Source organism: Schistocerca nitens, chromosome 4, assembly GCF_023898315.1.
Source record: "Schistocerca nitens isolate TAMUIC-IGC-003100 chromosome 4, iqSchNite1.1, whole genome shotgun sequence".
NCBI lineage: Eukaryota > Metazoa > Arthropoda > Insecta > Orthoptera > Acrididae > Schistocerca > Schistocerca nitens.
Window position 1 is genome coordinate 552814661 of NC_064617.1, and position 27493 is coordinate 552842153.

At 41.5% G+C, this 27493-nt stretch overlaps 1 protein-coding gene across 1 annotated transcript in view; it reads right to left on the bottom strand.

Moving 5' to 3' along the window:
• Positions 1-5149: 5149 nt before the first annotated feature.
• Positions 5150-27493, bottom strand: part of LOC126251828 (venom carboxylesterase-6-like) — a 92755-nt gene continuing 70411 nt past the window's right edge. The window contains exons 8-10 of the mRNA XM_049952490.1: positions 22877-23006; positions 7906-8044; positions 5150-5431 (exon numbers count right to left, since the gene is read on the bottom strand). Coding sequence (XP_049808447.1) covers positions 5263-5431; positions 7906-8044; positions 22877-23006 — 438 coding nt within the window. The 3' untranslated portion in view covers positions 5150-5262. The remainder of the gene's footprint in view (positions 5432-7905; positions 8045-22876; positions 23007-27493) is intronic.

The following is a 27493-nucleotide window of genomic DNA, read 5'->3' on the forward strand; positions in this document are numbered from 1 at the left end:
AGAATATCGCTTAAGATGGAAATAAAACTCGGATAAAAATTACAACAAAAGGAATCGGACTCCCTAAGAAAGAGATAAATGATGAAGGTATTAGTGTCGCGGCAAATAACCAAATTTAAAAAAAATGAAAATGGCGGCCACAAAGGAAGAAAAGGGCATGTTCACCTATCTCCATTTTTGTACTGCGTCGTCACGAAGATCGCCGCTGCTATCAGTATTCATCTCGTATAAATAATAACCGTACTGGGCCAGAAAAGTGTGTTAATAGGCTTCCATAAATAATGACAAACGCGGAGATATCGTTTCGATTTAAACTGGTGATTATTCAAATAAACTTTCATAAATATAGTACCAGGTTTCACAAATACGTCTGCACTTTATGACGAACAAAAACAGAAACGAAGACTACTAGTAAAGCTAATAATTGAAGAGCGTAATTATGTCATTATCTCTCAGAGTCTATCAGTGTTCTTACTTATCTTTGACTGGCTGATCGATTTCTGGCAAATATTTTACATTTTGGTTTATCAAGAAATATTGAAAAAGGATCTCCACAATGTATTCTATCTCGGAGGACTTAATATAAGTTTGCAAAAATTTGTAATTATTGAACCGGTAGCAGTTTCTTGTACACGGTTTTATAGCCTTTCTAGGATCCGTAGGTTATACTTCCGAGCGGTTCAATATAAATATAGTAGGAGTCAGTGAAGTGAAATGGATAAGGATTTCTGATTAGAAGATTGGAGGTTCATATCCACAGCAACAGACGATGTAATGACTAGTAGGTTTTGTTATGAATAGGGATGTCGGGAAAAGAGACAGTTATTACGAACCGTCAGTAGTAGGAGTATTTTCATCAGATACGACAGCTAACTAACACTTAGAAGAACTCATCTACATACTTTGCCATGATTTAAAACCGGAATTAGGTATCATTTGATGGGTTGTAGGTCGTATATTTGAATATTTAAAGAAGACTGACATTGTCGCGTACACCTTGTAGATAGTTGTTAACGCTTATTGCATGAAAGGTGATGGATTGTCTTTATTATCAGAACGGCGTGATGAATGATTGCCTGTGCTAGCAGACGTTGAAACTCCAATGGAAATGAAACGGCAGGCGTAACTCAGGCCCTGGGTGGAAAAGCCCGCACAGATGTATTCGTCTGCTTAAGACAGAAAGTAGCCCAAGACGGACGGTCGGGGCACATGAGCGCTGAAGCACAATACGGCAACAGTTGTAGCGGGGCCGGAGGGGTAACCGGATAATACTTCAGAAACTCTGAAAATCTTGGACGCCACAGATAGGAACGAGGAAGCGTTACCTCGGAAATCACGCAGGCTGGGTTATTTCTGAGGATTTTTACTCTGAGAAGCGTACCATTGTATGAATTTCTAATTAACGGGTATAGCTATTTCCTCGCAAACTTTCCGCGCTGGACGACAAAAGATTAAAATATGATTGGCCAGCGTTCGGAAGAATATGTAGAGAGGGAGAATATTCCGTGGTTTCGAGAATATGATTCGCCTCTCGCCAACCTCAGGCAAGTACCAGACACACACAGAACTTTCATCACATTACGCAGAGACCCAAAAATCACAGAAATAATCGCCGGCCGCAGTGGTCGAGCGGTTCTAGGTGCTCCAGTCCGGTGCCGCCCGGCTGCTACGGTCGCAGGTTTGAATTCTGCCTCGGGCATGGATGTGTGTGATGTCTTTAGGTTAGTTAGGTTTAAGTAGTTCTAAGTCTAGGGGGTTGATGACCTCAGATGTTGAGTCCCATAGTGCTTAGAGCCATTTGAACCGTTTGAACAGAAATAATGACACACACAAGTAAACAAGTGGAGTAAAAGCCGAAAGGCGACAAACTCCTCTACACATTTCCCCAAAGAGGGGAAAGTATCAGATGAGAGTGGGTGAGTATATGATTCGCCTTCTGCAAGTACGAGGGAAGGGAGCCGAGCTTTGCTGGTAAGCCAGCGGTGGAGAGAATGTGGTCTTCAGTTTTGACGGTCGCTCAGTATCAGCTTTTGTTGGTAAAGACGGTCTTGATGTCTTTGCTCTCAGGAGATTTTATAGTTAGAACGGTTAGCCACTGTACTGTTGCGAACTTACAAGATTCTGGACTTCATCTCCGGATAGGGAGTCGTTGTTGAGTACGCAGCGTTCAGTGATTGAGAGCACTACTTCTGCCTATACTCACGCAGAGACGTTATCTGAATTCCGTCCTTGTGGCTGGGAGTTCGCGTTTCTTGTCTGTAGAAAACATAGAAGAGAAGGCAGTATTAGATTATACTAGTCAGAGGGCCGCCTTCTGCTGTCCTAGTTTCTGAAAGAGCTTTTTTTTATTTTTTGGCTAGAGTTCTTCCATCGTCGCAGACATGTACGCAAACCATTACTCCGACGCATCGGACGCGGTGATATTGCTAATTGCTTCGGCTTATTAGGGCTATAATGCTAAACAGCTGTGATCATGTAAATTTTATTTCCACTGAGGTTGCACACCCCTGTAGATCATCATTGAAACTATTGTCTTCTAGTGTTTGGTACGTTGGTGATGTCAGTCATCTCGCGTTATTTATATTAGATCGCGTAGCTACAAGAAGGGACAGATCTGAGCAATTGATCGGTAATATTAGTTAGGAAATTCATTTGTGTCTCTTTATGTCCATTGGACATTGATATATAAACATTTGTAATATATAAAAGGGGTTTTAATCTACAATAAATGTAAAATCAGAATCAACATTTATCATTTTGTAGTTACTAGTTCCCTTAATCATTCATTCATATAATTTATGTGTCAAAGAGCAAAATCTGCTTCGGGGGTAGTCAGACAGAACCAAATCTTCATTTTCGTTTTCTTTTCCGTTGCGCACATTCATTTTTACACTCTCCTGGAGTAGCATCTTAGAACACCAACAACTGTACTTCAGGAATATATCCTGAGGTCTCGAGCAGAAAATGAGGAGTAGAGAGATTATGAGAACATTGAACAGGTAACTTCGTATATAACAATCATTTGGTATTGGATCGTTGTAGCAGATGAAGGAAAATAGGACAGAGACAAGGGAGAAGGTGGGCCCGTTTCAAAAAAACAGATAGCAGAGGTCTCTTTAAAGTCTGAAGTCAGTTTCAGCAGGTAGTAGCAAACATGCTGTTCAAGAATCAAAAGATAAGAGTTATACTTGGAGAAGGCCTGCAGGCATGGGAAGGTACAAATGACTCTGAGCACTATGGGACTTAACATCTGTGGTCATCAGCCCCCTAGAGCTTAGAACTACTTAAACCTTACTAACCTAAGGATATCACACACATCCATGCCCGAGGCAGGATTCGAACCAGCAACCGTAGCGGTCACGCGGTTCTAGAGTAAATCGCCTAGAACCGCACGGCCACACCGGCCGGCTGGGAAGGTACGAGGTGGATTACATAATAATGAGAAAGTCGTTGTAAGACGTCCCAAGCAACAGATACAGATTCACGTCACTAGTTCTGATGAAGAGAAGGTTGAAGTGTAAGAGCATCGTAAAGAATAATCATTGTCTATGTCAGTGCTATCGCAAAGAACAATCATTGTGTATGTAAGTAGGATACTAAGCTGCTGAGAAATGATGTGCTATAGGTCTCTCAGGACGAGAATACTGCGATAAAGAATACCACAGTTGCCAATCGTTGAAGACGAATGGACGTCCCGAAGAAGTGAAATCACTGAAGATGGGCAAATCAAAGTACGTGGAAGGTAACTGCTATAAATCCTTGAGTTACAGAGCAAATATTTCAACGACGTGACGAAAGAATGAAGCAATACAACGTTCGGGAGAAGAAGGGAACACAGCAATACAAGTCATTTAGAAATGGAATATATATGAGATGTAGGGAAGCTAAAGTGAAATGGTTGCAAAAAGAATGTAAAGAGATCGAAAACTAAACGGTAGTCGAATGGACATGTTCCGCATCTAAAAATCTAAAAATTATGTTCGAGAATATTAAAAGCGTCGGCGTCTACACTGAGAGTAAACAGTAATATCGTCATAAACGCCAAGGAGAGAAATGTCGATTTGGAAGACACGAGAGATCAGATATGAGAGTTGGAATTTGACAGAGGTTTAGATAACTTACAAACAGACGACCAATATCTACCATTCTTTCAGAATTTCTCATCTGTGACATCCGAACCATTGAACGATTATTGGGTTAGTGTGTAGAATTCGTGAGACTGGTGACCACTGGGCTTTCAGAAGAATGTAATCCACTATATCTCATAGATACCAAAGGCAAATAAATACGAGAGATTTCCTGCAATCAACGTAACAGCTGCTGCATCGAAGTTACTGATAATAATAATATACATATGACTGAAAGAGAAAACTGAGATTCTCCTTTCGGCTAGGGGAAAGATAAAGGTGCCAAAAAAGCTGCAGATTCGAATCCTGCATCGGGCATGGATGTGTGTGATGTCCTTAGGTTAGTTAGGTTTAAGTAGTTCTAAGTTCTAGGGGACTGACGACCTCAGAACGTAAGTCTCATAGTGCTCAGAGCCATTTAAACCAAACCAAAAAGCGGTTCTGGTGTAGCGCTTGATAATGGAAGCAAGACTTAAGAAAACTGAATATACGTTAGTAAAAGAACTAGAGTCTACCACAAGAAAGGACGTGCTCACCAAAAAGTCATATTTCTCCGGCAAAATATGACCGCCATAGAATGGTGGTTTTGCACTATAATTTACTTAGATCAGCTTGGAATGTGGCTACACAAGTAATTTTATCGAATCATTCACATACTCAGGTAATATTTAAATTGGTACAGAAACAAATATTTTTGTCAGCCAACAATGTAACCCATTCATGTATATATCTTAGAATTTTCCCCTCTTGGTGAACGTAAAACAGCTATAGAAATAGAGCATCATCACAGAACAGCGGAGTTCTTTTTTGTGAAATCAGCGTCTATGGATTTCTAGAGTAAGTGTATTTTGTGAACCCGAAGTTTCGATATTTTTCCCTGTGAAGAAATATGTTCAAGTGGTCCATCCAAGCGGTCAGGAACTGACTTTAGTTTCGGAGTAAACAAATTGCCTGAAGTATAGTTACGTTTGGTTAAAATGAATGAAAGACAGCAAAATATAAAAACAATGTCTAGGCAAATATTTTATTTCGCAGCTGTTATTTAGAAAAATTACATTTAAAATATTTCATGCTACTTCCACGAGTTACTGAACGACAGTTTCGAAACTTCCAAGTGAGTTCCAATGTGACTCCATCAGTAGGTCCCAGGAGACGGTTCTAGCGGTACGTTCTCGTTCCAGAAGTCCATTCGCTCGCCAAGCCTGTCGTGTGCGAGCGAGAAGTTGGCCTGCATCAGCAGGTAGCTGCGGCTGCTCAGGTCGTACGGCTCCCACACCACAGGATCCGCCTCAGGGGTTGGATTCCTGTAGAAAACGTTCCTGTGAATCTGTGATTACGTGTAAATTTGGTTTGTTATCATCTGCAATTTATAGTATATTGCTGAAGCGAGTTTTCTATTTTTCTGTATTTTTTCTATATGTATATCAGAGATGTTCCATACGAGAGGAAGTAGAAAGTTTTTGGTGTGGACCAGAGACTACGATTATGCGAATATTACTTTGTTTTCCTCACATTGTCTTAGTACAATGGAAACGCCGTTTGGCCAGGGCCTCCCTTCGGATAGATCGTTCGCCTGGTGCAAGTCTTTCGAGCTGACGCCACTTCGGCGACTTGCGTGTCGATGGGGATGAAATGTTGATAGTAAGGGCAACACAACACGCAGTCCCTGAGCGGAAAAAAATCTACGACCCAGCCGGAAATCGAACCAGGGCCGTTAGGTATGACATTCCGTCGCGCTGACCACTCAGCTACCAGGGGCGGACCTTTTCTTGGTATGTGTTGCGCAGTAGCGTAAGACAGATGTTGACTTCACGTGAAGTTCCGTTTGTACAGCTTCCAGAAGCAGCTGTGTAGCGTAGCATTCATTCAAATAAATGATGTTGATCATTGTACCGTCACACAATTCTCCCTTTTTTATATAAAATGTATAAAATGGGCAACAATTCATTCATGGCCGCACTTTCCTTGACCGACATATCAGAACAGCAACTACAGATATAATTGGCGATAAAATGCGCAGTACAATACTAGACATTGCGAAACTAAAGCATCGTGAAACTGGTAACACCACGTCCGCAGCGAAAGAAACGGATGAATATGTTTTACTCAGAGCTTATGGTCTTAGTGCGAAAGAAGTCTTTCTTTCTTGTTGGCGATCTCGCAACGGGTGAAACAAATTATGATAACTGTTAGCAAGTCTTCTGGTGCAACTGAATGAACATCACATCCGAAGGTGCCTGTCGTGAAATAAAATCTAGCCTGAATGCTATCCAACTGATACTCCTGTATTTCTATGCACGAGGTGGTGGTTAAAAGTTAATCGTTGTTTCAACATAGAAAAAAGCCGCTTCTACAAATGAAGAGTTATATGAGAATACGATGTCTACTGGGTGTGTTACCGCATCGCCTCATCAGAACCAGCCCTCAACACAGTAGGCACACGGGACGTGCATGTGCAATTTATCTCCAACTTTTCGACTTGGAAAAAAGTCGAATTTTTGGCATGAGCGACATAAATTATCATACCGACAGATAACGCTGATGTTTTGCTGTAGAGGAATGTCTCCAGAATAACTGGTTAGAGTGTGGCAAGCAAAGTGGGCAGCAAGTCAACAACAGGAGATGATCGTAGAATTGTTCGACTGTCTCTGACAGCTCGACGTTGAGACCAGCTGAAATCCGGGCAGTGAATCACCACGGACAGTCGGGAACTGTTTAAGGAAAACAAGAAACCTCTAGCGTCGTTAATGTCTGGCACTACACAGAAACAACAGGCATGGTTTAGATTCAGAGTCCACTCGACCATTGAGTGGAAAACATATTGGCTCGAGTGTTAACGTTGTCAACTCTTCGTCTTAGCATGAGGACTGCAATGGGATCAAAAGAAGAACTATTTTTGAAATATCTCCTCCGGTTACTGCATGCCGCGTTTACGCCCAGGAGAGCTAGTGACGTCGTCAGCAGAGGATGGCACAGCCGACAGTTGACAGCCCATCGTCAGCGTCGTAATATCACAGGTATATTTTCTCTTTGTAGTTTTTAACGTAACATCCAAGCACATCAGTTTCCTTCAAAGCTTCTTTGTGATCTACGACTGGATGTAATGACATTACAGACCGCTAATTTACACGTGTAACTGTGCAGCGCAAATGAAAATATCACAGTAGAATGAGTCTTCGTTTTAAAAAGTATTTGAGTCCACATAAGAGATTTCGAGATTGCACTCAACTGCAGATGAAAACATACGTTTCAGTATGTAGAACCGGGTGAGCTCTATATGTTAAATGACGGTATTCCTGGTCACAGGTAATACGAAAAGCAAAACGCATTTCGGCTGCTTAACGAAAAAAAGCAGTTTACAGAACTGCCACTGCTTGTCACCTTCTGAAAATTTTAAATAAACTCAGGTATCCTTTCAATTTAATATTATTGGTTTCCAGCATAGAAGAGATAAATTTTTTGCTGGAAATTTACGATAATTATGTGCTGATAATGTTACTCCCTGAGAAGATTTGCTGAAGTAAAACGTATTTGTCTTTCATACAACTCAGTAATAAAAGAGACAGAAAAGGTGATTTCTATCATACATGTTGGGGTATTTGTTTCATAAATATAATATTAACGTTATACATAGACGTGAATACGACAAATTATAGTAATGACGTCCAACTCCTAAACAGTTACTAAAAACACACTAATTTGTATTTTGATTCTCCTGAGCTGCTCTGTTTGCATAAATTTTCTACAGAAGCTAAATAGTAATTACAAGTACTCATACCCATATTTTACGAAGTTGGTCCACAGGCGCAACATATTCCTCCGTACTTGATCCTCTTCGGATTGTGGGTCCAAGTTATAATTAAGGTCGCCGTTATTGTGGAGGAACAGGAATCCTTGCTCTCCTTCGTGTTCAACACCTGAAACGGAGACGTTTACCGGCCAACATCGTTCACAGTACTGAATGACGGGTTGCATCAGCAAAGTAAATAACTACACAGAATACCACGACTATGCAAGAATGACTTTCACCATTTATTTGGGAAATGTGAAAATTCAAGACGAGGAAGAAATCATCTCACAGATGAAGTATTGCTTCATCTACCGTCTTCTACTCATTCTTTACACACTCACTAACAACAATCAGTAATGCAGATTTCTTAGTTGAACTGCATAGTAAATATTTCACCACTTACAGCATTTGACAATACTGATGACAGGGTTTACAGTACGAGCACAATATCCCAGTATCCACACGCCTTCTTGGATATAGAACCAGTTTGATCGGAAGCACAGTTCAAGCACACTTCCTTTCAGAAATACTACCCATTCATGCCATCTACGCTAGCTAGCATTTGGTTGTGGACTCCAGACACAATTCCTAAGTGACTTTTCACTGGATGAAACACAGAAGAATCTAAACTTACAGTGCATTTGTTGTATAGTGCTGAGTACCTGTTGTGGTTACTTAACGTACTACTTCCATCTGTTTTCTGTTTTAAAAGATATCTTGAATGTTATATTCCGTGCATAGCTTACTCGTATTGTTGTTACGTCTTTGGAGTATTCCTTGTGTATAAGCCTCCGAGTATAATTTATTTTCATTTTATTGTTATTTCTTAATACCAGGCAGCTTCCACATATAGAAACCAGTTCTTGTTATTATTCCATCTTTTCTTAATACCAGGCAGCTACCTCATATAGTAACCAGTTCTTGTTATTATTCCATCTTGTAGTGTAAGAAATGCCAACGGACTTGCCGCAGTGGTAACATGGGTTCGCATTAGATCACCGAAGTTCAGCGCTGTCTGCCGAACACTGTTGGCAAGCGGAGAGCACTCAACCCTTATGAGACAAACTGAGGAGTTACATGATTGAGAAGCAGCGGCTCCGGTCTCGTAAACTGACATACGGCTGGGAAAGGGGTGTGCTGACCACATGTCCCTCCATATCCACATCCAGTGACGCCAGTGGACTCAGGATGACTCGGCAGTCGGTCGGTACCGTTGGACCTTCCAAGGCCTGTTCGGACGTAGTTTTTAGTGGAATAAGTTATGAGGTGACAGAGTTCATGGGACAGCGGTATGCACATGTACGAATGGCGGCAGTATCGCGAACTCAAGGTATAAAAGAGCAGTGCATTGGCGGAGCTGTCATTAGTACACAGCTGATTCATGTGAAAATGTTTCCGAAATGATTATGGTCGTTCAGTGGGATTAACGGACCTTGAATGCGGAATGGTAGTTGCAGCTAGACGCTTGGGACATTCCATTTCGGAAATCTTTAGCGAATTCAGTATTCCTAAATCCTCTGTGTCAAACCTGCGACGAAAATAACAAATTTCAGACATTGCCACTCACCACGCAAAACGCAGTGGGTGACGGCCTTCACCTAACGACCGAGAGCAGCAGAGGTTGCGTAGAGTTCTCAGTGCTAACAGACAAGCAACAATGGGTGAAATAACCGAAGAAATCAATGTGAAACGTACGATGAACGTATCCGTCAGGATAGGGTAGCGAAATTTGGCGTTAACGGGCTATGGCAGCAGACGACCAACGCAAGAACCTTTGATAAGCACTTCATCGCGCCTCTCCTGGACTCCTGATGTATCGGTTGGTCCTTAGACAACTGGAAAACTGTGGCCTGGTCAGATGAGCACCGATTTCAGTTGGTAAGAGCTGATGGTAAGGTTCGACTGTGGCGCTAACCCCACGAAGCCATGGTTCCACGTTGACAACAAGGCACTATGCAAGCTGGTGGCTTCTGGTGCACATTGTGTTTACGTGGAATGGACTGGATCCTCTGGTCGAACTTAAGCGATCATGGACTGGAAGTAGTTATGTTAAGCCATTTGGAGACCATCTGCAGACATTCATGGACTTCATGTTCCCCAACGATGGGATTTTCATGGATGACAATGCGTCATGTCCCAAGGCCACAGTTGTCCGTGACTGGTTTGAAGAACATTCTGGGCGTTGGGGCAAATAATTTATCCACCCTGGTCGCCCGACATGAAACCCATCGAACATTTACGGTTCATTTATACAGAGGTCAGTTCGTGCACTAAATCCTGTACCGGTAACAGTTTTACAATTATGGGCGGCTATAGAAACAGCACTGCTCATTGCGACCCAGCAGCTACACTGCCCGAATGCTGGGAGTTCCAGTTCAGTTAACGTCAAGAGGGCAATGTGAGTACTGGCTGTGTATCATTTCTATCAGCTTTGACCGACATTGATTCATTAAGTAAAATTCTAGAGGGGGAAGTGTTACTGAGGTCGCAAGGTTTGCGCATTATGGGAATCGTTTGCTACATTGAAATCACCATGTAAAGACGAGGCAAATAACGATGTCGTGGAGTGCCCCCGGGCAAATTCTGCACAGATATAGTTAACGCTAAATAAAGTTTTAGAGCAGAGGAACAGACCTATAGTTAACATGGATTTGGATTGTGAAGGTCGCTGGGAGCAGGATCCTTCGTTTAGATGCTGGCCCTTCGGAAAACAGTTTTAACAGTTTCCTCATCCTCTTTAGGGAATCATGAAAACCAGAAACATTTTCGCTTGATACCCTTCTGGACTGTGAGCAGTATTACTTGGTGCTGCTTAGTGAGACGAAAGAAGTGTTGAATGAAATTACAGTGAAATCCAGACCTTTAGCCGCTTACAGGCGTTGATAAATATCAACGGCGACAGTTGAAAATCTGTCCCCCAACCAGGACTCGAACCCGGGATCTCACGCTTAATGGCAGATTATCCGTCTGAGCCATCGAGGACACAGAGGATAGTGCGACTGCAGGGACTTACCCCTGACATGATACCCGTGAGACCCACATTTCCAACTTAACTGTCCACACACCACATTTGTAGCGCCTCTGCGCACTATGCTCACTATAGAGCGCCTGCCATGTAATCAGGAGATCCCCAGTTCGAGTCCCGGTCGGGGCACACATTTTCAACTGTCCCCGTTAATATTTATCTACACCTGTAAGCAGCTAAAGGTCTGGAATTCATTGTAATTTCATTCTTCGAAAGCTGCAAAATAACCAATAGCATCTATTCTTTCGGACATGTTCCGAAAGAACAGATGCCATCTTCATATAGATGAGGCTTATCGGCCAATGATCTTCTTTCGGTGCATGCACTCATATTGCCCGAACTCTTACGGGAAATGGTAGATTGACTGCCGCGAATAATGAGTATAGCGGACAGGGACACTACAAATGTGATGTGTGGACAATACGTTGGAAATGTGGGGCTCATGGAGAAGCGTACAAGAGATAAGTCCCTGCAGTCGCACTATCCTCTGTGTCCTCGATGGCTTAGACGTATAGAACTTCTCTTCCGTCAACTTGGGGCACAAGGGTTCGTTGTTTCCATCTTCCTGTCCGTTGGAGAAGCGTTATACGGCATCTGAGAAGACGTTGACTTGAACATGATGTAGTCTGAAGGATCTGACTAGCGGCAAACTGATTGCAACTGTGCATAATATGGTGACAGTTGCCTGCTTTGTTCGCCACACCACGAGCGAAGCATCAAAGAAAAATTTTTGGTAAGATGCATTTCATAACCAATGCTGTTAGCTCTTCACAATAAAGGATGACAGCCAGAAACAGTTGCAGGACAGAATTTTTTTATTAAAATTCTTGACCAAGGTTTCGGTACATATAAATATACCTTCATCAGAAGTAAAACTTCCTGAACAGAAAGACACATTCATTAGAAAAGCCATATCAACGAAAGTGAGAAACAGAAGCTTAAGTAACAGTGAAATTACTAAAGTAATACAGGCACAAAATCATTAGTACTTACTAAAATTACATCATGCCATGGAGAATAATAAAATAATTATGCCAAAGGCGTCGTCAGTAATTTAAAACATCATCTCCATTTGTACGACATGTGTAATGGAAACAGGATCATAGCGAACAGTTTAACACCGTTACTTCGCCTATGAACTATTGAGACACGAGTGTGAAAGCACTATGGCGGATTGTTTCGCCGCGAGAGGGCACTTGCATGTGCAAGACTCGCGTATATTCAAATCCATAAATACATACATAAGCGCATCAAAAATTATTAAAGGTTGTCTTAATTCAAACTCTGTCTTAATAATAAAACGTATCAGGCCAATTAGCTCTCTCATCTTTCAAAGCAGAGTGACTTGTATGTTTCTGTGCGTGGTAGTTGTAAGATTGATCTTAGCAAACTACTTAACTGGCCAGCTTAATATTCTCTTTCAGTATCATTGTATTTCTGTTTGGCTCTTGTTGTGCTTTGCATTATAGTGGTTAAAGTTTCACTGCCAGAATTTAAAACAAATTAAATGTAAATAATTATGTAAATTATATGTATAACTCGTTTTGCAGGGGTTACATGTAGAAAATATATTATAATCCAGATTCCGTCATTTTTGTGTTGCTGGGTTTGTAAGTTTCTGCATATATACAGGGTGTTCAGTTTAACTGAAGACATGGAAATATCTCTAAAACAAACATGAGATCGAAAAAATTTACGGTTATAATTTGTTCGTCTGAGAGGGGTACGGCCAGTGGTACCAAATGTAAGCCCCCTCCCCACGCCATGTGTGAGGGCGGGAAGCAACTTAGAAATCTTAAACAGTAACCCTCAGGTTTATTCCAGATTTGGATTCCACGTAACAAAATTCACAAGTTTTATCTGAAACATTTTTGGGTCCGAAACAGATGGCGCTGCAATACGAAAAATCAAGATGGGTAGAAAATAGGATGTTTCAAAATGCTGTCCACTGATATCTCTGTTAAACCCCCCCCACTACCTTCATGGTGTGAGGGTAGGACAGGCTGTTATTTCATAACTTTTAATGGGACTGCACTGTCTGTTGTGATAAATCGTAATGTGCTTACACGGTCACAGTGGCGCGCCGAGCAGTCCCCTTTTCGTTATGTTGGAGGAATACAACGTTGCGAACCGGGTTTCTCATTAAAAGTTATGAAATAATTGCCTCCCCAGCAGCTTACAGATGTGGGATTAATTCAAGTGTCACTGGATAGCATTTTGGAACATACGATTTTCTGCCCCTGGATAGCATTTTGAAACTTTTTCCGATTACAGCGTCATCTATAGCGAAACTAAAAAATATTTCAGAAAAATATTTTGTCCATAGAATCCGAATCTACAACAAAAATGGGAGTTTCCTTTTAAGATTTCTATGTTACTCCCCGCTCCCACACACGAGATATGGGCTGTCGACTTTGATGTCATGGGAACATCCAGAGACGAACAAATTTTCACTATAAATTGTTTGGATTCGACGTGTAGTTTTTGAGGTATTTCCATATCTTTAGATCAACTGAACTCACTTTGTATATATATACAAATGGGGACTTAACATCTGTGGTCGTAAGTCCCCTAGAACTTAGAGCTACTTAAACCTAACTAACCTAAGGACATCACACACATCCATGCCCGAGGCAGGATTCGAACCTGCGACCGTAGCGGTCACGCGGTTCCAAACTGAAGCGCCTAGAACCGCACGGCCACACCGGCCGGCTGTGTTTTCGTATTGGTCTTCATTACTATAACAGTGTGTTCTGTTGTACTTAATCTGAAGTTAGTCCCATTTGCAACTACAGCTATCAAGCTGGATGTTCGGAGTGTTAATATTTCATTTATGTAACATCATCATCATTTATGTGTTAGACTGGAATTATTTGCTTTCATGTCTTTTATTGTGAATGTTTTACTGGTTTCCATGTTTTTATGAGAGTTTGTCAAATGTTTTGTTTCCAGTTTAATACTCTGGGAAAACCGTAAACATGCATCATCATACCAGGCGGTGTGCATATCAAGACTGCTGGTCATAGAAGCTACTGCTTATACTACATTAGGTGCAATAGTGGACCTTTTATAATTTTTTTAGCGCATGTGTAGCATGTGATTCTAATTCTTACGTACTTGTGTCAAGCCTGATGGCAACAAAATTGTGTAAATTTTATTCTTTTGTGCAAAGAGCAGGACTGAACAACAATCAAACATACAATTCGGAATTTTTAGTAGGATTTTAGTAGTAGTTTCCACTTCAAGATCGTCACTCTGAACCATTACAGTGGTAGGAAAGCGTGGTTATGTGGGTACTCAAAAAAAAAAAGAAACTGTTGAAAACGTGATTTCGTCGATATCGTTAAATGAATTTGTTGTATTTTTTCCGATTTCTGTCGTTCCTCAGTTGCTTCAAAATTCATGGAGGTATGTTCCGTCCTTGCAACTAAATGAAATTCAGTTTGTTTTTTGCTGCATTCGTTTCGTTTCGTTTCTTTTATTTATAAAGCACCTTCACGGGCCTATAATGCATGTTTGTTTTTACGTATATAATATATCCATAATCTGTTAGTTACTAATACGTTACTATGTTACTTTTCCTCATGTTTTTTTCAGATTTGAAAGATCTCTGAACACACGAAAAACGCCGGAAATCGGATATCTTTTATGTGGGGACCGAATGAAAACTTTTCAGGACCACACAAATGGGCTAGCAACACTGGAAATCGTTAGTAATGACAGACGATTATTTAACCTCATGAAACTAGTGCTACAAAAGTTGTTTCGGATCTGAAAAAGAAGATAAATACATGAGAAAACCTAACAGAGTAGTACATTTGTTACAACTATATAATGCATTTATTATGCATATAAAAACAAACATGCATTACAGGCCTGTGAGGGTGTTTCATAAATATGGCAGAAATCAAATTGCCTTTCATTTAGTTGCAACGATGGATTCTTTTTTTTTTTAGATTGTTACATGCAATACCTTCGACTGAATATATGTTATTGGTGCCTTTGTGACTGACGAAGGAGTCAAAGAGGCGGACAGGGGGTTTCATCCTTTAAAAAGTATGCAGTATCAGTTGAGGATTAATAGTCAACTGCCAGAATGTAGTGTCACCGTGCTGTGGGTGCAGCTCTATGGTGAGTTGGGCTAGAAGTAACCACAGAGTACGTGAGTGACTTAAGTGCTGCTGTAATTGTTTGTTCTACCTTATTCGCAGGTGTGCAGGAGAACTTTCTGTTCTTAGTCCAGTAGTCCATCACAAGCTCAAATTTGCTGAGTTCTCATTCAGATTAACCATTTATGAAATCATGTTCAGGATTTAAAGCCAGTAAGTACAAATCTGGAACAAATTCCAGAATTGATGAATTTCAAAGTAAGGTTATGCAGTTGCAGGTCGTACGTAAAGCATTAGAATCGGAAGGCATATCATTTCATAGTATATGTGAATCCTCTCAGCTAAGTGAAGGATCGGGTGATGAATTGTTGAATGGTGGTGGTATAGAGACATATAAACAATTTTAATAAATTATCTCAGCCTACTTTACCGATGATTCAGTACATTGGTAGTTTACCTGCTGCAAACGTGCAAGAAAACTGTTAAACCCTTTGGTTCTCCATTCGGTTAGATCATCTCGTATCCTTCAACTTTCTCATTCATTAATGACAGCTGAAGAAGACCACACACATTGCAGATTGTCCCAAGACTCACCAGTCTGAAGTAGTGATGGAGGGAACCGACACTATGAATCCTGCAGGGTTGTCCATAAGTCCGTAAGAGTACGGGGTTGGAGATCTCTTCTGAACAGTACGTTACAAGGCATCCCAGGAACGCTCAATAAATTTCATTTCTGGGGAGTTTCGTGGACGGCGGAAGAGAAGTGTTCTTGGAGCCATCGTGCAGCAATTATGGACGTCTGGGGTGTAGCGTTGTCCTGCTGGAATTGCCGAAGTCCGTCGGAATTGCACAATGGACATGAATGGATGCAGGTGACCAGACAGGACGCTTACGTACATGTCACCTGTCAGAGTCGTATCTAACGGTATCAAAGGTCCCATATCACTCCAACTGTACACGCCCCATACCATTACAAAGCCTTCACCAGCTTGAACAGTCCCCTGGTTGTTTCCATACCCGTACGAGTCACGTCCGACTGAGCAACATGTTTCCAGTAATCAGTAGTCCAATGACGGTGTTGACGGACCCAGGCGAGGTGTCGTGCAGTCATCATGGGTACACAAGTGGGCCTTTCGCTTCGAAAGCCCCTGTCGATGATGTTTCCTTGAATGGTTCGCATGCTGACACTTGTTGGTGGCCCAGCAATGAAATCTGCAGCAATGTGGGGAAGAGTTGCACTTCTATCACGCTGAACGATTCTATTCAGTCGTCGTTGGTCCCGTTCTTGCAGGATTTTTTTTCTGACCGCAGTGATGTCGGAGATTTGATCTTTTACCGGATTCCTGATATTCACGTTACACTCGTGAAATAATCGTACAGGAAAATGCCCAGTTCATCGCTACGTCGGAGACGATGTGTCCCATCGCTCGTGCGCCGACTATAACAACATGTTCAGATTCACCTAAATCGTGATAACCTGCCACTTCAGCAGTGGTAACCGATCCAACAACTGCGCCAGATGCTTGCTGTCTATATAGGCGTTGCCGACAGCAGCACCGTGTTCTGGCTGTTTACATATCTTTGGATCTGAATACGCTTCTCTATACCAATTACTTTGGCGCTTCAGCGTGTATCTCATTCATTTATTCTTCAAGTAACATATCCATTAACTAAATTTAGTTGGAGTGTAGTTGGTATAGTTGTTGCAGAGGTTTCGCAGATCGGTGGGACACTGAAAGATTGAATAGGTTGTTCAGGAGAATTTATTTAGCAGGGTTAGGAATCAGCTCACTAATAAGCATTTTTTACCAGTATACTTTCGCGAAGTGACACTTGCCAATGTATCTAACAAATTAGAACCGCCTTCTCGGCATTATGCTTAGGGATCACCGAAGCAAATCTGAAACTATCAGTAATATTTCGCTGAAACTGGAAGAATGTAATAGACTAAGTGCTCTTATAAGCAATATCTTCCGTTTGTGTGCACAGCTGCCGGCCGGTGTGGCCGAGCTGTTATAGGCCTCCAGTCCGGCACCGCACGACTGCTACGGTCGCAGGTTCGAAGCCTGCCTCGGGCATGGATGTGTGTAATGTCCTTAGGTTTCCAGAAGTAAAGCTGTGAGTACCGGGTGTGAGTCGTGCTTCGGTAGCTCAGAAGGTAGAGCACTTGCCCGGGAAAGGCAAAGGTCCCGAGTTCGAGTCTCGGTCGGGCACACAGTTTTAATCTGCCAGGAAGTTTCATATCAGCGCACACTCCGCTGCAGAGTGAAAATCTCATTCTGGAAACATCCGCCAGGCTGTGGCTAAGCCATGTCTCCGCAATATCCTTTCTTTCAGGAGTGCTAGTTCTGCAAGGTTCGCAGGAGAGCTTCTGTAAAGTTTGGAAGGTAGGAGACGAGGTACTGGCAGAAGTAAAGCTGTGAGTACCGGGCGTGAGTCGTGCTTCGGTAGCTCAGATGGTAGAGCACTTGCCCGCGAAAGGCAAAGGTCCCGAGTTCGAGTCTCGGTCGGGCACACAGTTTTAATCTGCCAGGAAGTTTCATATCAGCGCACACTCCGCTGCAGAGTGAAAATCTCATTCTGGAAACATCCCCCAGGCTGTGGCTAAGCCATGTCTCCGCAATATCCTTTCTTTCAGGAGTGCTAGTTCTGCAAGGTTCGCAGGAGAGCTTCTGTAAAGTTTGGAAGGTAGGAGACGAGGTACTGGCAGAAGTAAAGTTGTGAGTACCGGGCGTGAGTCGTGCTTCGGTAGCTCAGATGGTAGAGCACTTTCCCACGAAAGGCAAAGGTCCCGAGTTCGAGTCTCGGTCGGGCACACAGTTTTAATCTGCCTGGAAGTTTCATATCAGCGCACACTTGTCCTTAGGTTATTTAGGTTTAAGTAGTTCTAAGTTGTAGGGGACTGATGACCTCAGATGTGAAGTCCCATAGTGCCCAGAGCCATTTGAACGATTTGTGCACAGCTGTTGAGCATGGACCTGCGTGAGTCTCATGGTACTCAGGGAGTAGTATCTGCATCTTTAATTGCAAGTGGTACTTTAATTACTGCAGTACATTAAAATTCTCTCTATTGCAACTCTTCAGTCAGCATTGCTTGACGGTGAATGGGCAGTTGCTACTGTTGGTAGCTGAGGTTTGCGATAGTGTATGCATTCACGTTAGTCATGGCTAGGTTGTGACATTACTGCGATTACCACACTTATTCTAGATTATTCTGGAAATAAATTGTATTTCAGAATTCAGCCTCACCAGATTGCCATATTTTGTAACCTTACGTGTACCCCAGGTGCAAATACCGTTGAAGGTAATCCTATTAAATTAGTGCCTCATTTGAAAGAGGCGGAGACCAAACAGATTTTTGAGGTTTTTCAATCAGCTTCCAGATTTATTGATCAATACATTCGGTGTTATCTTAGATTCAGTTATCCAAGGGGGTGATAGTTCGTTAAGCAACATAAATCACGTATCCGCTTCAAAAGTGGAAGTTTTATGCCAGATTATTGGCAGTTATTTGCTGTCAGTGTTATAAGGCAATCCGTCTAGTTAATGGGCCGTCTAGTTTATCCCATGCTTCATCTCTTTTTCTGGAACCCAAGGGGAATGGCGCGATCTGTAGGCTACTGTGCTCTCAATGAAACAGTTGTCTGGCAGTTAGTTCGCCTGCGGGACTTACGCAATTTTTTCACCTGATTTGCCAGGATGCGCTACTTTACCGTGTAAGACTTTAATCAGCGCAAACAACAGTTACCCTTAGCGGAAGAATTCGAACCTCTGACAGCATTCTGCACTGACAGGAATAGATTTTTACTCAGTCAGTTCCATTTGGTTTAACTAAAGATGCAGCAATTTCTTCTGTTTATTGGGCTCAGTTTTGTTGTGAGTTTGAGTGTGTTCATAATTAACTTGACGATGTAGTAGTAAATATTAAAGCCTTCAGGAAGACTTAGACCACTTAAGCACAGGCCTTTTTTGCAGGATCAGGCTTAACTGATAAACCATCTAAAGTTGAACAGACCATTGGGGTCAGAACTGATCAAGAGTGCATCAAAGAATTCAGAACAAAATGTTTCCCTTTAGCCTGATCTTGAATTAGCTGAGCCATAAAGAGAAAGTTTTTAGTGAACCGATAGTCAGCAGGTGGCCATTGATACACTTCCTCTTTCACAAAGAAATATTCCAGATCTGAATGTCCCTTTATAATAGAAACCAATCCCTCCATTTATGGTGTTACAGCTGTACTCCTCCAAGTACATGACAGCGACAGTATACGAGCCGTGTGCCGGCCGGAGTGGCCGTGCGGCTCTGGGCGCTACAGTCTGGAACCGAGCGACCGCTACGGTCGCAGGTTTGAATCCTGCCTCGGGCATGGATGTGTGTGATGTCCTTAGGTTAGTTAGGTTTAAGTAGTTCTAAGGTCTAGGCGACTGATGACCTCAGAAGATAAGTCGCATAGTGCTCAGAGCCATTTGAACCATTTTGAACGAGCCGTGTACGCTGCTAGACCCTTTTCTGTAACTGAAGTGAAATATTGCGTCTATCAGTTAGAAGCACTGGTGGTTCTTCACACTTAGGAGAAATTTAAGTTCTACCTCAAAAATAAGGATTTTTTGTCGAAAACCGACAGCGAGGCCTTCAGCTGGGTGCCTGAGCGTTGGGCTCTCCGCATTTTCGCCTGCCGGTTTTCTATAAAGCGTGTGAAGGGGTCAAATAAGTAGTGCCCGGAGGCCTCGATAAATATGTGCTCCTGTTTTTTCTATTCCAGATTTGATGTCTGAGGTCGAGCACACTTATCCGGGATCGTTTCATGATACCGAAGGTGGGCCATGGATTTAAAGGTATTAGCCGAAATGCCTTTGCTTTCGTTAATTTAATGGAAAAACATGATCAGGATCCAGGTGTAGACGGTGTTAAACAGAGGCTTCTCGTTGCTGAACGAATTCAGGTCACCAAGTTAAAAATGGACTCATTTTTTATTGGAGCCGCTAAGATGGAAAATTAGAAATTCGCCTACCCCTGGGCCTCGTCCTTGCCAATTTTCGCTATTTTCATGAACCCTTGATTGTATTACGTCTGGGGATCTAAACGTCCTTGGTGACGATTTAGGAGCAACTCACATGGCCAACACTAAATACAGATATAAGAAGTGTGATTACTGATTGTGAGGCATATAAGGTCGGTAAGCGTAATCCTAATAATCGTCGTGGTCTTCTCCATTCAAGCTGTGAAGAGAAGGCTATATGAATGGCGTTTGCGGATTATTTCTGTCCCCTTCCTCGCATGAAATGTCACGATAGGTACACAGGATCTAAACTATAATTGTTTACGACGTAGTGTAGAGAAATTGGAGACGAACACATTCATGGTTCTGTTAACTTGGTAAACCAACGCAAACTGGCGAACAAAAACCAACTAAATTGCAGCGCATGTACTGTGGGCGAGATTTCGAATATTCTCTTACACTCTACGGATAAACTAAGGGTCCTAGAAGAAAACTGTGACGGACCCTTTTTGTAGGAAATGTAATGAAATTTAATTTTGTACTGGGACACGCTTTCGCTAGAAGCTACAGTTTTAGAGTTATTCAGAAAAACTGAAACATCAGTGGTTACGTCTGTGAACTTACAATCTTTAAAAAGCTTGTCGTTTTACATCCACTACCATTACGACTGCATAGCACATACCATGTTCACATTCCGGCGGATATTAGATAACACACGCTAAACAGGTTTGTTAAAAATAAAAGCCCGGCTTGTCACAAATCTTTTGACACTTTAATGATTTCCTTTAAAATACTACAGCATTTGTGTAGTATCCAAATCATGTCGGATTTAGACTTAATCTGGCTTTTGTATAAATTTCCCTCTTCGACTTCCATGCGAATTCAATTCCCTTAACTATCCAAAGCTTAATTGAGATTTTTTTATTTGCGGATCTTCTGGATAACGTTGTACCACCTCTTTTAACACTTTTAACCTACTCGTCTAAATTTTTACCCTGTTTTCATTAATAAACCTTCATTGTTTCGCTTGAAATACCTCAGGGCTGACAGATTTTGCATTGTGCTTTTCCAATAATTGTGCATCCTAATCAGATAGTCCATTAACTATCATGTACACATTAATTGAAACTTCCTGGCAGATTAAAACTGTGTGCCCGACCGAGACTCAAACTCGGGACCTTTGCCTTTCGCGGGCTGTGGCTAAGCCATGTCTCCGCAGTAGTTCTGCAAGGTTCGCAGGAGAGCTTCTGTAAAGTTTGGTAGGTAAGAGACGAGATGCTGGCAGAAGTAAAGCTGTGAGGACCGGGCGTGAGTCGTGCTTCGGTAGCTCAGATGGTAGAGCACTTGTTCGCGAAAGGCAAAGGTCCCGGGTTCGAGTCTCGGTCGGGCACACAGTTTTAATCTGCCAGGAAGTTTCATATCAGCGCACACTCCGAGTGAAAATCTCATTCATGTACACATTAATTGTTTTATCCTGAGCACTAACTACAAAGACCACTGAAATTAGATCGAAACACCCAACTAACGATTCTAGTTCGTTTTTCCTGTTCATATCTTTCAAGATATTTGTACTGGAATCTCCACAAACTACTATTTCTTCTTGTCTAACGGGAAGCTCAATAATGCGTCTAGATTTCTCATAAACAGCTGAAAGTTTTGTAGGGGTATATGTAGACTAGACTTAGGTATCACAAAAGTACTGTGCAATAACAGCTCACAAGCACTTGCTTCCAGATTCAGATCAACACTCTTTTATACGTCTCTTAGCATCTCATCCCTCTACCAGTTCTCTCCTCATAACATCCTTCTTCCACTTGCCTCGCTACACACTTTCCGCTGTTCACCTCGCACCCTCTTTCACGTACCTTCTCATACCCTCTTCCTTTTTTACCTGCCGGTTAACCCTTTTCGTCTTCCACGTACCTCCTACACTTCCCGTACCTTCCTCAACTTTATGTCTTCTTCCCCTCCCGTTCCCCATCTATCTCCTCTTCCTCGTCCTCCCCCCCCCTCTCTCTCCCCATTCTTACTCTCAATCTTCTCTTCCCCTGCACCCCGCCTGTTCCTCTTCGCGTACCCTCTATCTGTCGATCTCCTCCTCCAATCTATCTCTGTCCACCTCCTGAAGTCTCCCACACCACAATGGGAGCTGCGTTACTCTTACCACCAAAATACTTTATTCCCGACCTTAAGTGTTATATGTATTAAGTTTTGTTAAAATCTATCCCCTGGATTATAAGGAGTCGTGGAACACACGTTATTGTCCTCACAACTCCCAGCTATTTCCTTGGCATAGTCAATTGCTGCTGCTAAAATATACCGAAAATATACCGAACCGCCACGATCTTCCATCAAAGATTCACAGCTGTAAAAACTGATAAAACGGGTAAAATTATCCCTTACCGTATAGTAAGATTCTAAGTTTCATAACCTGATCATGTGATAGTTTCCCAGACTACATCCAGAAATAACTAAAAGTAATAGTGGAAGCAAGACGTGATTTTTCTTGTCCAGCATGTTTGACATTATCCACATGAACACACAGCGAATTCGCAACTGCAGGAAATTTACGCACTAGCTACACATTTATTTTTGGCACAATCAGTTTCGACCCAAAAGGCTATTAGCAGCTGTGGCTGTCTCAATTACCATGAATCCATTCAGGTGCGAGATAGAATAGACTCACGTTGCTCGAGATAACCACACTGATAATATCCTTCAGAGCCAAAGCCGGGTGATGTGTAAAATAAATTTGAAAATTCTTTTTAGAGCAAGGCACAAAAGTTGCAGATTGTGTCTCCGTGTACGGCCTCCTCTTGAACTTACCCCATTCGTTTGTAGGTACGTTCACCCCGCGATAGTCGAACTCATAGTAGTAGACTGGTGGATCAGAAACTTCCACTATTCTTCTGACGAGTGCGTCAGTGGGGTTGAAGAAATCTATGTCTTCACTAAGCTGAAAAAAATGAGATAAATGTATTACAGCAGAATCTGATAGTACGTTTATTAAAGTTTAAGAGGGCTTGCACTACATGATTTTCTCTAAGCCTGCCTCAACCATAATTATTTAATTAATATTTAATTAATTATTTAATATAAGACAGCGCCCCACCAAAATAACATAGGTCCCTAAGTAGATCCCACAAGAGACTCTTTATCTCGAGTTATCAGAGGTTTAATGGAAGTTGTGGCTTAGTTCTTTCATTAACGTAACAGTTTTGGGTGAAATCTCTATTCCAACGTATGCCTGGGATTTGGTGTAGATTCGAATGTGTACTTGATTCATTCTGGTTTTGCGGCCTACCCATTGTGATTTTGTGTTCACAAGTTGAAGATTCAAAGCATTCCGATATTTACAGCATCGAACAGCAACTCCTGTCAACTGCTTTGGGTAACATATTTTTTCTCCTATAATATATCTTTGTTGTATACTTTCCATTATCGCTACTTCTTCCATGTACCAATAAATCTTTAATCATGTTTTTCACATTACCTCCTACGTCGAAAGTTAAGAAACGTCAGTGGGAGGTAACCGATGCGAGTGCTCATCCTGGGATAAATATTAAACTCTGGTATTCGGTAGAGAAAGGAAAATGCTGTTGCGATTACCAACAAACCGGTTATGTTGTGGATTAAATCCCAAAGGCTTCCACAGCCTGTTATTAAGTGAGAACATGTCTCGGTCTTCATGGTGTAGCACTCTCCAGATACATATAAAGCACTGCAAATCTTCTGGATATTAAAATTCATTAACATTAGAATATCAAACGCTATTATTTCGTAACCTGCAATCCTTCGCATACAGAACGATATCTTCGCTGTTTGATAAGGAAGCCACCAACTGGCACATGTAGATCTGCCTACGACTGCCACATACTACAGTGTACTAAGACTATCGTAAGTGTAGAAACTTCCTTTTAGCCTCCTGTGAGAATCCTTTGATTTCAGAGTAGCACCTACAGCTGATGTCTCAATTATTTGTTCTCTATATTCTGAACCCTCTCTTCTCCTAAAATTTTTGCACTCCATGGCTTCCTTATGCAAGTTGTTTTCGGATGACTTAACATATGTCGTTTAATCCTGTCGCTACTTCTAGTTAGTGTTTCCATATTTATTCCTTCCCTTATCAATTCTACGGAGAATCTCTTCAACCCAGCTCACTTAATTTATTAACTTTTAGTGCCTGTCTGTTAAACGAAATTTCAAACGATTCGAATAACTAATTTTCGTTTTTGCCTCATTCACTATGATTCACTTAGATCACCATTCTGTGCTCCAGAAATACTTCCCCAGATTAAGGCCTATGCTAGGTGTTAACACATTTTCTTTCATGAAGAATGCTCCATTCGTGAATGATTCTTTCATGTATCCTCCTTGTTTCCTCTATCTTGCGTTACCATGCTTCCAATTTAATTTGTCTTTTATGTGAGCCAATATTTTGATGTTAAGGTTGTCACCGATTTCATTGCCACTGCTTCTTAATACCATCCACTTACTTTACTGACTCTCAATCCTCATTCAGTTCTCAGTTCGCTGTTCATCCCATTCAGTAAGTGGGTTAATTCTTCACCACTTTTACAGAAGATAGTAGCGTCATCAAGGAATGTTATCACTGACCAACTTTCATTCATTGTAGAGGTTGCCTTGAGTAACAAATTAAGGATAGTGACTGATCTCCAGGAATAATACGCAACGAGCTACTGAGCGCCCCGTCACTACAATTGGCAGAATCTTTTGTGTCAAGTATGGACATGTTAGAGGCCATCGAATGGCCTAAATACCTTCAGGTTCATTTCTAGAATTTCCGCTTGCGGTACATCAGCTTTATAAGTGAGGTGGATGGTCTAGCAGCAATAGTTTCTCTTGTAGCTACCACATTGTACAGTGTCGCTGGATGAATTTTCCACAGATGAGTTCATAATCACAATATGTTCCCCAAGGCATCATCTAAAAGCCATCTGGGATTTGTTAGTAAGCTTATATTTTTAGATACCTTTAACTGTACGGAAGATACAATGCGTTCCTACCTTAAGGACTTTTCAATCTGACAACTCCACTCTGTCTTCCATTCTCATTATTCATACTGATACTACATGTGAAAGGAACTACCTGCTACGTTTTCACGACCAAACCGCTGAATAGATTTCGATGACATTCGATATGGAGATAGGCTGAACCCTGACGAACAACATAGTATAATTTAGAAAGTAAAAATAACAATCCCTAAGAAGATGAATGAAGTAGAGAATGGAAATCTCCTTTTTACACCAGTGGACATAAACCGAGTTAAAATTACGAGGGTTGGAATTTTAATAGTAGAAACTATTTATTTACACCTCGTAGAAAATGGATACGTGAAGTTTTATTGACCTTCAAAGTAGTCACCAGCATTGTGTGTAACCCGTTGCCAGCGATGTGGAAGTCGAAGGATATTCTTAGAAGTGCCAGTTGTGTTGACAGTTCGAGCGGCGCTGTCTATTGCCCGACAAATTTGTAGTAGTTCTATGCTGTTCATTTTTGGAACACAACCTACGAAAAGTTTAGAGACATAAGTGATGACAATTTCTGCAGGACCTGACCATCATTTTGCAGGACAATCATCAAGCACGTACAGTGCAAGCTGTTACTGATTTGTTTGACTGATGGGGCTGCTAAGTGCTATACCACCTACTGCACTCCCCTGACTTATGCCGTCGTAAGTTCAACTCGATATCTAAAGTGAAGGAAACACTTCACGGCATTCGCATCAGAACTGTTACAAATTAAATAGGAACCCCAAGCCCACGTGAAAAGTTTCTGTTGCCTTGAGGTGTGATATTATAGGCACTTCACACAATTTCCTAACCACTTTTTTTTTAAATCTTCTGTGCATTTAACCATCCAGGACCACCTGTTTTTCGTAGGAGTCTATGAAGTGCCTCGCTATTTAATATTTGTTCATTGACGAACTGACAGTATAACTAGATAGCGAAGAAGCATTTCAATTGTTTCCTCAGCTTATCTGGGTCGGGTCTGATTCCTTCCTGTCTATGAGGTATCCTAACAACGGTATGGCTTTCTGCTTAAACTCAGATTTATCAAAGTCCTGATAGAGCGCATCTTTCAAATATGTCTTTCAACATCCTCATATGTTCCTCCTACGTTTTGCTTCCTACCAAAATAACGTCCACATATACCATAATCTTCTTCTTTAATTCGTCCCCTAACACTCGGTCCATGGTCCCAACGAATGCCGACGTATTCAAGCCGAAAGGCAACATTCTGCACTGATATCCTTGATTTAAAAAGGTGGGGTATAGTCCTCATTCAGGGCCTAGACAGATTTTTATTGTACCCTGACCTTAAATTAAGAGTGATTAAAAATTTCTGGCTTAGAAGCTCTTTTATGATTTCGTACATATTTGCAGAGTGACCTCTTTCCACTTTGTTAACTTTTTCGAACGTGTGGGACAAACCTAACATAGCCATTCTTTCTTGCCAGGACAACCAAATGGCTGTTGTGTTGACTACGAGCTCTTTCTATCACACCTGATGTAAGAATTTCCCGACAGGTTCTTTTTTTTCATGTGGTATTTTGTACCTCAATTATGATTTATCAGTTTTTATCTGTATCTTGTGGGGTGGACCCTTATTTACTTCTGATTTATTTGTGAAAACTTGTCTGTATTTTCCTATTAATTCTTTCAGCTACCAGGTTCTTCAGATCCTAAATTAGCAATCCCAAAAATTTTCTGTTCACTTTTTGCCGAGGAAATTCACCTTCCTCTTCTTCATGGGACGAGGTTACCCTCCATTGTTTACTGTCCACCAAATTCTCTTCTTCTTCTTTTTCTTCGTCTTCATATGCTGGTACTTCGTATATTCGGGAAAAACCTGGTACACTGCCTAATATTGTTGCCTCAAAAAATTTCATCATTTTCTCTTTCCCTTGTTCAAAGGACCACATCTGATTTCTTCTCTAGCTTATTTCAGCACCGTGCAGCTTCAAACAATCGGATCCTAGTTGTATCTTGAGTCCATTAATTCGCAGACACAGTATTTCACTTCTCAACTTACGTAGTTTAAACGTTACTTCCGATCGCACATAACTGGCTTCCTGTATCAATTAATGACATTCTCGCGCGTACATTTTTGCCTCCACAATGTGTAGTGTTATTGTCTTTTCATACAATATAATACTTTCCTCTACCAGTTCTCCCTCTTCGTAATTTAAAATCTGTTTTTATGACGGGTATAGGATGAGTTTACAATGATATTACAAACATTCAGGGATTATGGAGAAGGTTGTGATAAGAGGCCCTGGTCCGGAAATGACCAACTCTAAAGTTATAAGCGAAAAACGTTCAGACACTTTGACAGCGGACCTCTTCTACTGGCAGCTCTTTATTTCCATATTTCTGGAAGAAGTAGTATAGACCAAAACAAGAAAAAATATTTAGTAAA